This window comes from Phodopus roborovskii, unplaced genomic scaffold (assembly GCF_943737965.1).
Source record: "Phodopus roborovskii unplaced genomic scaffold, PHOROB, whole genome shotgun sequence".
NCBI classification, from domain to species: domain Eukaryota; kingdom Metazoa; phylum Chordata; class Mammalia; order Rodentia; family Cricetidae; genus Phodopus; species Phodopus roborovskii.
In genome coordinates this window covers 6095504-6110408 of record NW_026126636.1, presented here as the reverse complement: position 1 = coordinate 6110408, position 14905 = coordinate 6095504, and the positions used below count along the sequence as shown (strand labels likewise).

The 14905-nt window shown below is 50.6% G+C and overlaps 1 protein-coding gene across 1 annotated transcript in view; it reads right to left on the bottom strand.

Moving 5' to 3' along the window:
- The window catches only part of Ryr1 (ryanodine receptor 1), a 116496-nt gene that overhangs the window by 19835 nt on the left and 81756 nt on the right, over nucleotides 1-14905 (bottom strand). Inside the window, exons 84-89 of the mRNA XM_051207475.1 lie at nucleotides 14617-14697; nucleotides 11981-12069; nucleotides 11767-11895; nucleotides 11574-11678; nucleotides 9634-9715; nucleotides 7676-7863 (exon numbers count right to left, since the gene is read on the bottom strand). Coding sequence (XP_051063432.1) covers nucleotides 7676-7863; nucleotides 9634-9715; nucleotides 11574-11678; nucleotides 11767-11895; nucleotides 11981-12069; nucleotides 14617-14697 — 674 coding nt within the window. The remainder of the gene's footprint in view (nucleotides 1-7675; nucleotides 7864-9633; nucleotides 9716-11573; nucleotides 11679-11766; nucleotides 11896-11980; nucleotides 12070-14616; nucleotides 14698-14905) is intronic.

Sequence of the window (14905 nt, the reverse complement as noted above, 5' to 3'; positions counted from 1 at the left end):
ATTTTACTAGATGAATTTCCCAACCAACCTAGAGATGGTGTGCAGAATGCAAACGGAGAGACATAGCTCTGGTGGGTATGAACAGAAGCGATATTTCCTGGCTCTAAGCTGTCCTCTGTGAAAAGCTAGGAGCTTTGCAAAAATGTTTTCTAAATGAGTAAGAGGCTTTGCAAATCATGAAAGGCTCTAAAACCACAGAGCAAAGAGGCAAGTCACACAGGAACTTCTCACCCTGTACCCTGGTGCATCCACCAGCCCCGCCCCCCCCACCGTGAGGGTCTGGGATCTCCCCCCTCCCCATCCACTCTTAGACTCTGCTCTGCAGATTTGTTGTGTTCTCTTGGTCACTGTCATCTATCTGTCCTGCCTCTCCTTTTGTAAAGGCTTCTTCTCTGGCCACCGTCAACCCACGTTGCCAGAGCCATCTTCCCTTCCAGACCTAGGTAGAGGCTGGAGGTGGGTGGGGGTGGGTCTGAGAGCTACACCTTTCTTTTTCTTTCTGAATTCCTTAAGAAAACACGGGGATCCCAGGCTCCAGCATCACCCTGCACATGTGATTGTCAGGTCTCCCTATCTGTGCTCTGACTGCTTTCCAGAATCTTGACAAATGTGACCACTGACATCTTAGTGGATGCCACCTCACAAACAGAAATGTTCCTCCCTCCCTTTCTTCCTTTCTTTTTCTTTTCCTTTTTTGGTTTTCCCAGACAGGGTTTCTCTGTGCAGCCTTGGCTGTTCTGGAAATCACTCTGTTGACTAGGCTGGCCTTGAACTCACAGAGATCCACCTGCCTCTGCTGGGATTAAAGGTGTGCACCACAACCACCAGGCTTAGTAACTTATTTTCTATTTAATTATCATCATTATTATTTTAAAGATTGACAGCCAGGTTGACACACACCTTTAATCCCCAAACTTGGGAGGCAGAGGGAGTTTGAGGGGAGCCTCATCCACAGAGTGAGTTCCAGGACAGGGGAGGATACAGAGGAACTCTGGGGGTGGGAGGAGACTTTGTCTTGCTGTATAGCCCTGACTAGCCTGGAACTTTCTATACAGACCAGGCTGGCCCTGGATGCTTGGCAACCCCTCCTGCCTCTACCGCCAGAGCGCCAGAGCACTTGGGTTACAGGCGGGGAGCACCGACCACCTGTGAATCCAGAAGTGAACTTTAGGAGATAAAATCTCCCCTCCCCCAGCCTTACCCATTTCAGGAATAGCAGCTCCCACCCACCCTGTGTGCTTAAACTTAAAATCTCTGAGTCATCCCGCCTGCTCTTTTTGTCTCGTCACCCACATCTGATTCCTCAGCATCAAAGCTGTCAGCTCTGCTTTCAGAACAGATCAAGGACCTATCCACATCTCCTTCCATGCTCCCCGCCTCCTTCTGTCTCCCACCATCGCAGCTGCCTCCCGCTGCACCCCTGCATCTCCAGGTCTCTAGCATAGTGGGAAGGGCTCTGAAATCGCCTGCTTCCGGTCTGACCTCTCTGCACCCCTTACACATTAAATGCTAAGACTCCCTGCTGCCGCCAGGCCCTGCCAGCTGCCCCTTTCCCTCTCCCTCCTCCCCTCTGCCTCCTCCTTTCTCTCAGCCTTCTCTGCAGCTCGCTTGCCAGCCTTCACACTTGCTGTCCTTTTGCAGGGGACACCATACTCTCCTCCACCTTTGTGTGGTGGTGCTTCTCAAACCTCAGCATCCGTGTCCGCTCCCTCAGGAGGGCCTTTCCCGGCCACCCCGCTCCCATTCCCTTGCTCATTTAACTTGTCCTCCCTAGGCCCTCCCTCTCAGATTCCAGTGGGTGTCTCTAGTTTGCTCTCATGACTAAGGCTGACACCCAGGAGAGGCCTCATCCACTGCCAACAGTTTGGATGTCCCACAAAGGTCACGGTGTTAAAGAGCTGACCTATATGTGCACTATGACGGTGTTGTGACCAACTGAGAGGGCCTGAGGCCATTGATGAAATGCCGTAAAGGGGATGTAGGGGACCTTCACACCTTCCTGCCGAGTTCCTGCTTCCTGGTTCATGGTGTGCACACTGCTCTGTCACATGTCACCTGCTGAGAGCCTGGCCTCCCCAGATATCACATACAAGGAGAGACTTACAATTTTTCTCCTGATAAATTCATTGCTTCAAATCTAACATATCTGGTTCTCATTTCACCTGAATTCATGCTTTCTTTTTAAGACAGGGTCTGACCTAGCCTAGATTGGCTGGAACCTCTCTTCGTAGCCAAGGCTGACCTCGAACTGTTGGTCCTCTGTCCCCCCTCCCAAGTGTTGCGTTACATGTGTGAGACATGCGCTGAGCTGGGAAAGCTGACATACCCGGTTTGTCAAACACATGGAACATCTTGAAGATGGGATAGTTTTAAGATTGGCTCCATCTTCTGAGAAGCAACAAGTCCTTTTAAATCAATTTTGAATGTGGCTTTTCAACCAGATAAAATGCAAAGCTTTGCTTGGGAAATGAATGGATGCTTGGTCTTAGGGAAGTCTTATAATGTTCCTAAATGTTTAGAAATGTATTTGTTTATTTACTTCTGGTTTTTCGAGACCGGGTTTCTCTGTGTAGCCCTGGCTGTCCTGGAACTCACTCTGTAGACCAGGCTGGCCTTGAATTTAGAGATCCTCCTGCCTCTGCCTCCATGTGCTTGGATTAAAGGTGTGCGCCGCCATCACCCAGCAAATGTCTAGAAATTTAATTATCACTATGCCCCATCTCAACCAGCAACCGCTGACAATACAAAAAGAGGAATGACTTGGATGGAAGGCTCTGGGGAAGAAGCTCAAATAAAATGGTAACACCCAGCTGGGCCTCCTATGTTTGCTCACTCATGCAAGCACCCCCGCCCCCAACACACACACAACACTAACAAACAAAAAAAGAATTACGTCTTGGTATGGTGGTGTCCCCTTGAATCCATCGCTTCAGAGGCTGAGGCAGAAGGATTTTTGTGAGTTGGGGGCCAGCTTAGGCTCTGGGCTATACAGTGATCTCTCAAAAAGTCCCTCCCCTCAAAAGATAAGAATTGTGAGTAATTCTTTTTTCCTTTTCCTGAGACAGGGTTTCTCTTAACAACTCCGGCTGTCCTGGAACTTGCTCTGTAGACCAGGCTGGCCTCAAACTCACAAAGATCTGCCTGCCTCTGCCTCCCAAGTAGTGGGTGAATTGTGGATACTTTTTTAAGAATACCTTTGTTATGGGGCTAGAGAGATGGCTTAGCAGTTAAGAGCACTGGCTGCTCTTCAAGAGGTTGTAGGTTCAATTCCAAGCACCCACATGGCAGCTCACAACTGTCTATAACTCCAGTTCCAGGGGACCTGATACCCATGGTAAAACACTACTGCACATGAGAGAGAGAGAGGGAGAGAGAGAGAGAGAGAGAAGGAGAGAGAGGGAGAGAGGGAGGGAGAGAGAGGGAGAGAGAGAAGGACAGAGAGGGAGGGAGAGAGGGAGGGAGAGGGAGAGAGAGAGAGAGAGAGGGAGAGAGGGAGGGAGAGAGGGAGAGAGAGAGGGAGAGAGGGAGGGAGAGAGAGGGAGAGAGAGAAGGACAGAGAGGGAGAGAGAGAGGGAGAGAGGGAGGGAGAGGGAGAGAGAAGGAGAGAGAGGGAGAGAGAGAAGGACAGAGAGGGAGGGAGAGAGGGAGGGAGAGGGAGAGAGGGAGGGAGAGAGAGGGGGAGAGAGAGAGAAGGAGAAAGGAAGGGAGAGGGAGAGAGGGAGAGAGGGAAGGAGAGAGGGAGAGAGGGAGGGAGAGAGAGAGAGAATCTTTCTTGCCCAGTAGTGGTGCATGCCTTTAATCCCAGCACTTGGAAGGCAGACAGGTGGATCTCACAGTTTGAGGCCAGCCTGGTCTACAGAGTGTTCAAATGTTTGGTGTGTGTATGTGTCTGCACTGCATGTGTGCATTTCCCATGGAGGCCAGAGGAGGACACTGGATCCCCTGGAACCAGAGTTAAGGATGGTTGTGAGCCACCATGTGGGTGCTGGGAATTGAACCTGAGTGGTCTCTGTAACCCCAGTTGTAGATAATTTTATTTTTATTTTTATGGTGTGGTTTTGCTTAGGTGTGGTAATGTCCCTATGGTTTGTCAAATAAAAGGAAGGCCTTGTGTGCACACACATGTATGATCCCCAGATAAGCAGTGTGCAGAACAGGCCAATCTTTAGAGACAGACACTGGGTTCCTGGTTCCAGGGAATGGGGTAGGGCAAAGGGACCGGTGACTGCTAATGGGTGTGGGCTTTCCTTTTGGGGTGACAAGGACGTTCTAATGTTAGCCGGTGACATTTACACCATTCTCTCAATACCCTCACACCACTGTGTTGGAAATTGCAGATATGTGGGTCCACTGTATGTAAATAGCAATGCATTAAAGTGTGGTTGTTCAAAAGGGAGTCTTAGCTGAGCATGATATCTTAGCCCAAGGCACTCAGAGGCCAAAGGAGGGTATGACTTCAAGGCTAGCCTGGGCAACACAGTGAGACCCTGTCTCACTGGGAAATGTAGGAAAAGTGGGGGCTGGGGGTGTAACCCTGAATCCACACACTCGCTCACTCAGTAGCCTAAACAGTTCCTCCCTTACCCCTTTCTATGGCGCTGGGCCAAACACAAGGAAGGCTTCATGCTTGACAGCCAAGTCTATCTCTAGAACAACAGGCTCTGTTTTTAATTTGTTTCCCACCAAGTAGCCTTGTTGCTGGACGAGTATCCTGCAACCTAGCTACATGCCAGGAGAGTCGCCGCACCCAGCCCCGGGGGCAGCGCACGGAGCCTTCTTTTAGTTTAGCTCAGAGGTAGAGAGCACACACTCACTTCTATGTGCTGTGGCTCTTTGGCAGTTTAGGCTTGCACCAGGATGGATTGCAGGAAAGATAACCCAGATACCTCTGCCTGCCAGCAGCCTTCAGAGCAGGGATGAGAGCCTGACTGACTGACTGACTGGGAATGGTACTCAAAGGAGATGATGGTCCAGTGGATAAAAGCGACTGCCAGCGCAAACCTCATGACCTGAGTTTGAGTCCTGGAACCCGCATGGGAAGGAGAGAACTGAGAGGTGTCCCCTGACCTCCACACACACAGCGCGGTACACATGCTGCCACCCACAGTAACCATGATCAATAAAGCAAGACCTGAAAAAGTGACTCCCACCCTAGATACAAGTTCTGAATTCTTTACAAGATGGATAAACGTAAGCCCTGCGGTGGTGGCGCACACCTCTAATCCCAGCACTCGGGAGGCAGAGGCAGGCGGATCTCTGTGAGTTTGAGGCCAGCCTGGTCTACAGAGCGAGGTCCAGGACAGGCTTTAAAGCAATACAGAGAAACTCATAAAGAAAAGTGATGGTACACACCTATAATCCCAGCACTCGGGAGGCAGAGGCAGGAGGATTGGCATGAGTTCTAGGACAGCCCGAACTACACAATGACATCTAGAGCAGTGCTTGTTTTCCAGTGAGACCCTGTCTCAAAAACAAACAACTAAACAGACACCAGGGACGTGATGTCACCTCAAAAGATAATAAATAACTCCACAATAGTGATAATCAATAAGGCAGGATGTGAAGATATCTTAAACCCTGCTCTGGTCTCTACATACAATCTCATGGAAGCACAGGCTGGCCCATTCACCAGCATGTACCTTATCCCAACACACAGACACCATACACACAGCAGAGATAATCTAGACACAAGGTGGAGCACCCTATGTGTCAGGCAAGAAGAAGGGGAAGTAAGAATATTTGTTTTTGCACAAATAATCTAGACAAACAGTATAGTGCCCTGTGAGTTAGGCAAGAACTCACTGGGGGATTCTAGGCAGGGGCTCTACCCCTGAGCCACACCCCAGCCCCTCACTGGGGGATTCTAGGCAGGGGCTCTACCACTGAGCCACGCCCCCAGCCCCTCACTGGGGGATTCTAGGCAGGGGCTCTACCACTGAGCCACGCCCCCCAGCCCCTCACTGGGGGATTCTAGGCAGGGGCTCTACCACTGAGCTACTGTGGGTATAGACTGGGAGGTAAAAGTCTCAGCAGCCACATAAGCTCACAGAGTTCTAAGGAGGATCCTGATCAAAACAGACAAAAATCTCTTCCACGGATAAGAGCAGAGGTCTGAGGGTCGGCTAAGGAACCAGTACCACTGCTAATTTGCTGATTTGTATCACTGCTTAGTGGAACTGAGACAGAGTGGGTTGGAGCAGATGTGTAAAAAGAGAACAGGACGATGCAGCAGTGCAGTCCCAGCATGCGGGACGTGGAGACTGCAGGGTCAGGAGTTCAAGGTCATCCTTGTGGAGCCCGAGGACAGCCTGGGCTACAGGAGACCTGGTCTCAAAACCCAAACCAAAAAGGTGATGGTTTGGCCAATAGGAGAAAGGGGCTTCAGAAATTCTGTTTTGGCTACATAGCCATCAGCCCCGGGGGGGGGGGGAGGGGGGTCTGAACAGAGTCAAAACAGCAATGGGAAACACACGGCTGTAACAAGGTGGTAGGCAAGGTGCATTCTTTGTGTGCACAAGGTACTAGGTTCCCATCCCCAATACCTGCCCCCAACAGGCAATTCATTCATTCATTCATTCATTCATTCATTCATTCTTCCCCTCCTTCCTTCCTTCCATCCTTTCTTCCTCCCTTCCTCCCTTCCTCCTCCTTCTTTCTTTGGTTTTTCAAAACAGAGTTCCTCTGTGCAGCCTTTGTTACCCTGGAACTCACTCTCTAGACCAGGCTGGCCCAACCGCCTGCCTCCGCCTCCTGAGTGCTGGGATGAGAGGCGTGCGCCACCATGACCAGCTATAGTTGTCTTCTCATGTCCCCCAGGGCTCATGCGCTATGGGTGTGATCCCCAGATGTTCACACCACTGGGGAATTGTGTAAAACACTAGGATGTGGGGTCTGATGGGAGGAGGTAGGTCTTGGGGGGGGACGTGCCCTTGAAGAGTATATTAGGGACGCTGGCCACCAGGAGATGAACTATTTAATTCTGCCATGCTTTCCTCACTGGGTCTGCCTTGCCATGGGTCCAAAGTAATGGCATCAAATGATCGAGGATGGGACTGAGCCAAAAGAAACCTTCTTTGGGGTTCTCTGCTGAAAAAGTAGCTTCTGATGCCGAAACAAATTTTTTTTTTTACCCTTTAAATGCATTGTCTTAGGTTTCTGTCGCAACAATGGAAAGTTGATGGATGAGATGATAATGCTATGGCTGTTTACAAATAAGGGTTTATTAATTTGTCTATCTATCTATCTATTTATTTATTTATTTATTTTGGTTTTTCAAGAAAGGGTTTCTCTGTGTAACAGTTCTGGCTGTCCTGGAACTCACTCTGTAGACCATCCTGGCCTTGAACTCACAGAGATCCACCTGCCTCTGCCTCCCCGAGTGCTGGGATAAATAATGGCTTATATAGTAATAATGGCTCTCCTAGTGTGAGAACCCATGCACTGCATCCTGAAGACAGCCTCAAGCACTGATCTCAACTCCCGATGTTATTGCCTCAGCTTCCCAAGTCCTGGGATCCCAGCCATAAACCATCACCCTCAGATCATCCCCATGTTACAGACAAGGAAACTGAGGCCAAGCAAGAAGCCTCTTGCCCAAGGCAGCCAGCCAGGGAGGTGCAACTGGCGCTTGGCAACCCTGCCTGGATCCTGGGCTCACCTGCTGTCCAGCACCCACCTTCTGGAAGTCCTTCTTGGAGATGAGGCCTCGGGGGTCTGTGACATAGTCCTGGAAGGCCTCGGAGCCCACGATGTCCTTGAGTTTCAGAAACATGTCGAAAAACTTGAGGATCATTTCCACATTGGATGAGGACTCCACGAGCATGTCCACCATCTGCCGCGCGATCATGCCATTTACCACGTTCCCTGCAGGAAGCCTTGGTCAGTACAGCCCCACAAGGCATTGGCTCTTGACTGGGGGCAGAGCATCCGCTCTGGACCAGGGTCAGTGAAGCCCGACAGAGGATCGGTCTGGACCTGGGTGGGTGCAGCCCCGCAGAGCATTGGCTCTGGACCAGGGTGGGGTGGGGTGGAGTGGGGATGGGGAGCAAAGCATTGGCTCTGGATCGGGGTCAGTGCAGCCCAGCAGAGCACTGGCTCTGGACCCACTGCGTTTTCTCTTTCTCCTCTCTGAAGCTCTCTAGGACCCACGAGTAGGTGGGCAACTTTCTGGCTCCCTCCCACGCCTCCAGGAAGATGACCCTTTGGTAATCTTTGCTAGCTCCTTGGTCATCCTCTTTTGATAATTTGCCCACCCGTCTCACTGGCTGAAAGATCATCTCTGAGGGCAATGGGGACACAGGTTGATAGTGGGTGTGTCAGAGGCCGTGTCAAGAGCTGCCCCAGGAGAACCCCGTAAGGGAAACATATCACTGTACAATTTCACAGGTAAGACAGATTTGGAAGACCTTGCCCACCAAGAGCTCTATAGCTGGCAAATAGGCAAGGGAATATTTGCACCTGGAGCCATGTGACCTCTGAGCTCACACCCCTAAAGCCTTTATACTAGGGCAGCTGGCTGTGGAGGCGTGTGCCTGTAATGTCAGCACACGTGAAGCTGGGGCAGGAGGATTGCCATGAGTTCTCGCCTAGCCTGGGCTACAGGGTGGGACTCTGTCTCAAAAAACTAAAAGCAGAGACACTTGAGGCCTCGGGTGCGGTTCAGAGGCATGGGACAGGCCCTGGGTTCTGACCCCAGCACCATGGATTAGAAAGACGACTTGAATGCCCACCAATAGGGATTTAATTAAACGATTTTACCCAGTACCTCACAATGGAGTGGTCTGCATCCACACAGAAGAATGAGGGGGAATAGGTTTTTTAACAGAGTGCTAGCTTGAAAAAGGTAAAGCCCTGGGTTTAAGTCCAGAAAGGGAGAGAGATTTAATAGAAATTTTGTTTTGTGGTTTCTGAGTTGTTATAGCCCAAGTAGACGGAGATGGTCTCATACTCTATGTAGCTGAGAAAGGTGCTAAACTCTTGATCCTCCTGCCTCAGACTCCCGTGTGCTGAGATGACAGATACATGGCACTATACCCAGCTTTATTATTATTGTTGTCATTGTTATTGATGGTGCATGTGTGTTTTGTATTCCACATGTATGCAGTACCCTCAAAGGGCAGAAGGGGGCACTGGAGCCCCTGGAACTTGAGTTACAGACAGTTGTGAGCAGCCATGTGGCTGCTGGGAATTGAACCGGGGTCCTCTGGAAGAGCAGCCAGTCAGTGCTCTTAACCACTGAGCCATCTGTCCAGCCCTTGCTTTTGAGACAGGGTCTTGCTATTAAGGCAAGCTGATTGGACTCACCATGTAGCCCAGGGATAAATGACTATTTTATCAAATAAAAGGCATTTGAAGTTACTAAATTTTGTGGATATTTGTTATGCAGCAAAAACTACCTGATACATTTAGTAACGATTCATGCATTACATTGGCATATCTAATAAATAAATATTAAGTTCACAAAGTATGCAGGCAGCTCATCTCATTAAAACTTCTCTGTGGAATCAAACACTTGATAGATGCTTATTGCCCTTGTCACAGCAGATGCGGCCAGAGTCAGGGTCTCTTGAGTGTCCAGCACCATTCTGGGGTTTGTCTGAACCCCTGTCCCCCCCCACTCCTCTGGGCGTTTACCTTCCAGGAGGGACAGCAGCATCACCACCATGTCCTTCTGCAGGTCCAGAAGCTCTTTCAGCAGCTCTATCTGGCTGGAGTCCTAGAGGGCGCACAGCCACTTGTGAGAGGCCTGTCCCTGCAGAATGCCATGCTACCACTGCCGGTGGCTTGGGGCACCCTCACCTATCCAGCAGGGCCTTCTTCCTCCCTCTTCCTCCCTCTTACCTCTGAGGGGGCCTGCGTCCAAACATGTTCCTCGGAGGCAGAGGAGGGACAGAGACACAAGATTGTGGGGTGGGGTTGGTACCCAGGGGAAGTGCATAGCGGGCGTGATGCTGGCAGCCAAGGAAGCCATGAGCCTTGGTGAACGGACATTCGGGCCAGAGTGGGACAGACAGACGGGACAGATACTCAGATCTTAGAAGGATGAAATCCCAGCTTGGTGCCTGTTCTATGGGGGCTCGGCCTTGTCAGATCTGACTGTGATGGACAGGGGGGACTGAGAGAAAGTTCAAGAGGAAGGGCTGCTGGAGGGGTGGGTGGCCATGCACTTTTTGGTATGCCATTTTGGGGAAATAAGAAGCCGGTACACCCCCTGCCATGGTGTCCAATGGAGAATCGTCACCAAAGCTCCCCATTGCAGCATCTGTATTATTCAGTCACAGGTAAGTGCCATGTGTGACCCAGAGTGGAATTTTCCTGGGCGCACACATGAGCTGTGAGGTTCCTTTGCCCCCTTGCTGCTTCCAGGAATTGCTCATTCTAACCCTAACCCCACAGTTACAGAGTCTGCTATCCTAACTTCAGGCTTCCAACACACTAGGATCTAATATCTCTAGCTTAATCGGTCCCAGGCTTTGCACTTTCCCACGAGTCTGTGTTATCTTAGCTGCCGCAGTCGAGGGGGGTGAGCTATAATCCTGCCGGAGCTCAGGGAACTGACTCCACGTCCTGGCTTTAGGAATGAATACATCAGTGGGTCTGGCCAACCAGACATTTCTTTCCTCTGGCTGCCTGGATATCATTTCTACAGCCCCTCCCTGGGGGATTCTAGGCAGGGGCTCTGCCTCTGAGCCACGCCCCCCCCAGCCTCTTGTATTGAATATATCCCTTGTAACCTGCAACTGGACTGTGGCTGAATTATCACAGTGGTACTTGGAAGTTCATTTCCACCAGTATTTTAAGATCACATCAACATTACACGCCCAACTGTACTGAGAAACTGAATTCTCAATTTCACCCCTTTCAAAGTTAGAGGGCATCAAATTAGGGGAGGGTCTCCTTCCTTAAACTATTGGTTGGTGGAAAATTATTCAGAATGCTTGACTGCCACCTGCCGGCCTATTATTGTACTACACCAATGGATTTGTAGTGGTTTGGATGTGTCAGCTTGCCCTTATCATGCAGTGCACAAACTTGCCCAGAGCAACAAGCCTTGACTAAGTCTCCCAAGCAGAAGCACACAAATGGATGGAGTGTGTGTGAGGCATTCACAAGGCTGCAGAATATCGAGGCCGCGAGGAGGGGCGGGGGAAGAAGGATTGCGTAAGTATTCTGGGAGCAGGATCCTTACATCATGGGTACCCGACACGGGAGTCATCTGCCGCAGGCAGGGTAAAGAAGGAACACTCCTTCAGTCCCAGGCCCTAATCTAGAAGCATGGCCCCATCCCCAAACTGGAAGAATCTGGGATGACTTCACCAGAGAGAAAACAATACCAACCAATCATAGGAGAGTAGGGGTAGGATCCAAAGTCAAACCAATGGAAGTGTAGGTGGGAAACGAGCCGATTGGTGGGGGTAGAGTTAGACGCATGCAGACGACCAATCCATAGCGGGTTTTAGCCACGGGAGGGAGCCTGTCTGGAATATGCCCAGAGCACTAGGGAACCGCCCAGGGTGCCATGGGAGCTCAGGGGATGGCTGGAGGCAGAGGGTGGGTAAGGGAAGAACTCAAACCTGAGCCAGCTTCATCATCATATGGGCAAACACGTGCAGGAACCCCACCACAGCGTCCCAGAGGCGGCTGTGCGCCAGACTCTGCTGGTTCCCGGTGCAGGGTCCCTGAGGACAGAGGGCAGCATGAAGCCCCAAGCAGGGGTGCTGGATGCGGGCAGCTCTGCCTCCGCAGCTCCCCGAGTCCTGGCCCTACCTGGATGTACTCAGTGAGACTGTTGAACACTTGTTTAGCTACCGACATGGCTTTGGAAAAGTTCCTCTTGCCCTGCTCCTCAATGACGTCCTTGCCCGAGTAGTACCAGTAGAAGTCACTAATGGACTCCTGTGGGGTGGGGGGGGGGCAGCAGGATTGTTGGAGCCGTCCCACCAGCCCCCGGCTCAGGCTCCTCGAGGCTGATCTCCCTCACCTGCAGCCGCAGGAGGTAGTCCACTGTGCAGATAATGATGTTGATGGTGGTCGTGTTCCCCGTCTGTGTCCGTAAGTAGTTTTGGAAATCTAAGGAAATGAAGCAACTGTTTATTCAGTGCACGCCTGTGTCTAGGGAAACAATGGCGCCTATCATTTATGCAGTGTTTGTATTTAGTGCCTTCTGTGTGCCAGAAGTCGTGTAATAAGCTTCCTAAGTCCGAAGTATGTGTGCCAGAAAGGGATGGGGCGTCATTTATATACTGATCTGAAGATGTTGAAGGCCTCCATGCAGCAAATGCAGTTGGGGATTCAGATTCCCCCTTCTCCTTTCTTCTTTTAAAAATTAATTTATGGGCCTGGAGAGATGTCTCTGTGATTAAGAGCACTGGCTGCTCTTCCAGAGGCCCTGGTTTCATTCCCCCGGCATCCACATAGTGGCTCATAACCATCTGTAACTTCAGTGCCAGATGACCTGACGCCCTCTTCTGGTCTTCTCAAGGACTGCATGCTCATGGTGCACATACATATTTGCAGGCAAGATACCCATATACATTAATTTTTTTCCATTTATTTAGGTTTGAGCATGATGGTCCATCCCACCATTAATCCCAGCCCTGGGGAGACAGAGGCAAGTGGAACTCTGTGAGTTTGAAGCTAACCTAGTGTACATAGCAAGTACCAGGCCATTCAAGGCTGCAGAGGGAAACCCTGTCTAATTTGGGTTTTGTTAGTTTATTCCTGAGGGTAAGGGGGAAGGTTTGCACTTGCTAGATGCTAATGAGGTCAGAATTCAGTTCTCTCCATCCACCACATGGGTCCTGAGAACCAACTCAGGTCTTCAAGCCTGGCAGCAAGCCCCTTTACCCACTAAGCTCTCTACTCCCCTCTCTTTTTGTTTCTGTGAGACAGGGTTTGGAGACACCCCAGGCTAGCCTCAAATCCTCTTACCTCAGACTTCCGCTTGCTAGAGTTACAACTGAGTAAACATCACATCCAGCCTCAGCTGTTTTTATTTATTTTTTCTTTTTTGGAGACAAAGTTTCGCTGTGTAGGTCTGGCTGTCCTGGAACTTACTCTGTAGGCCAGGCTGGTCTTGAACTCACAGAGATCCGCCTGCTTCTGCCTCCCAAGTGCTGGGATTTAAAATGTGAGCCACCAATGCCCAGCTCCAGTTTTTTCATTATTGTGAAAATAGAGATTTCTTCTTGTTCTTCACTTTTGTTTTATTTGGCTTTGCTTTGTTTGTTTTTGTTTTTGACACAGGATCTCATGTAGCTCAGGCTAGCCTTGAATTTAGTATGTAGCGGAAAATACAGGCAGATCCCAAGTGCCGCCAGGTCAGCCAGTCTAAATGAAAAAGCTGTGGGGGGGGGGGTAGGGTGGGGGGTGGGGCTGTCCTTGTTCAGTGAGACATTGTTTCAAGACTATAAGGCAGAGAGTGACCAGAGGAAGACGCCTGATGGGCCACAGATAGACACCAAGTTACACACTCACATATAAGAGTGCACCACACAGCCACAGACAGACAGACATGCACCACAGTCACACAGTCACCCACGCCACACAGCCACAGACAGACAGCACAGCCATAGACAGACAGACTGACATGCGACTCACAGACAGACATACATGCACCACAGTCACACAGACAGACATGCACCACAGTCATAGACAGACAGACAGACACACATGCTCACACACACTCTATGGTTTCCTATATGCTGTGAACATTGCACACATGACTGTGTGGCACATTTGTAATGGGAAATGGCCTTGTGGGGAAAGGAAAGGTTGTTCAGGGTTTGGGCTGCTCTTTGTCTTTGGTTTTGGAGATAAGTCTCACTGCTCAGCCAGGTGGCTTTGAACTCATCACCATCCTGCCAGGCTGCCAGAGCCCTGAGATTACAGGCCCTTGCCGCCATGCCCAGCTTAACTGCTCCTTTAGTGTGAGCCGTTCGAGCCAAATGGAGTTCTATTTTTCCATCAACGCTGTGTTTAACTAACGGGCCGTGTCGCCCTGGATTTTGTTATATTAGCATAATGAGGACAGAGCCTGTGAAAATTCTCGCTTCTGTTAAGAAAGAATTGTACATCTTCTGGGAAAACGTTTTATGTGACAAACAAATGAATAAATCCAATGGCTTCACTTTTAAACACCAAGTGATGAGTCCGCCTGCGGACGCTGAGTACTGGAACCCAGCCCTCACTGAGGGCTGCCAAATGCCTGTGGGAAAATGGAGTGTGACGAATTGCCCATTTGGGTAAATTGACTTCTGGCCAAACTGGATTTTGGCAGATTGCCTTTGGGGAGCTGGACTGGCCAGAGGAAATGAAAGTGAAGATAAGTGGTCTGATTCCAGAAATTTCAGAACTCAGAGAAATCTGCTACTGTTTGTTTCTTTGGGACAGGACCTCATGTAGCTCAGGCTAGGCATGTAACTAAGGTGACCTTGAACCCAGATCCTCACACACTGCGCTTCCTGGAGTAGAGGAAGGTAGAGAGACTGAAGCTGGACAGGGCCAGCATGGCTGCGGAAGTCATCGCGCGGGGGCGGGGCACTGGAGGTCAGCTCAGGCGACTTTTGGAAACCGCCATACCTCAGTGTCCTCTGCCCCTGCCCCTGTGCTCCTTACCATTGTTGTGCCCCTCACAGAGCAGCTGCAGGAAGCGGAACAGGTCTTGTGTGAACTCGTCATCTGCCATGACCTTCTCTCCTGAGTGGAAGGAAAGGGGCAGGGCCCGGAGGGTCAGATGCGCCAGGACACCGCACACACATGCACACAACCCATGCACACTGCACACCCATGCACAATGTATGGGGCGCTAAGAGGAGCGGCCACTACTTCAAAGACACTATGAGGGCCATCGGCATCCAAGACACTAGCCAGTGACATCCGTAGATGGATGCCCGAGGAGCCCTGG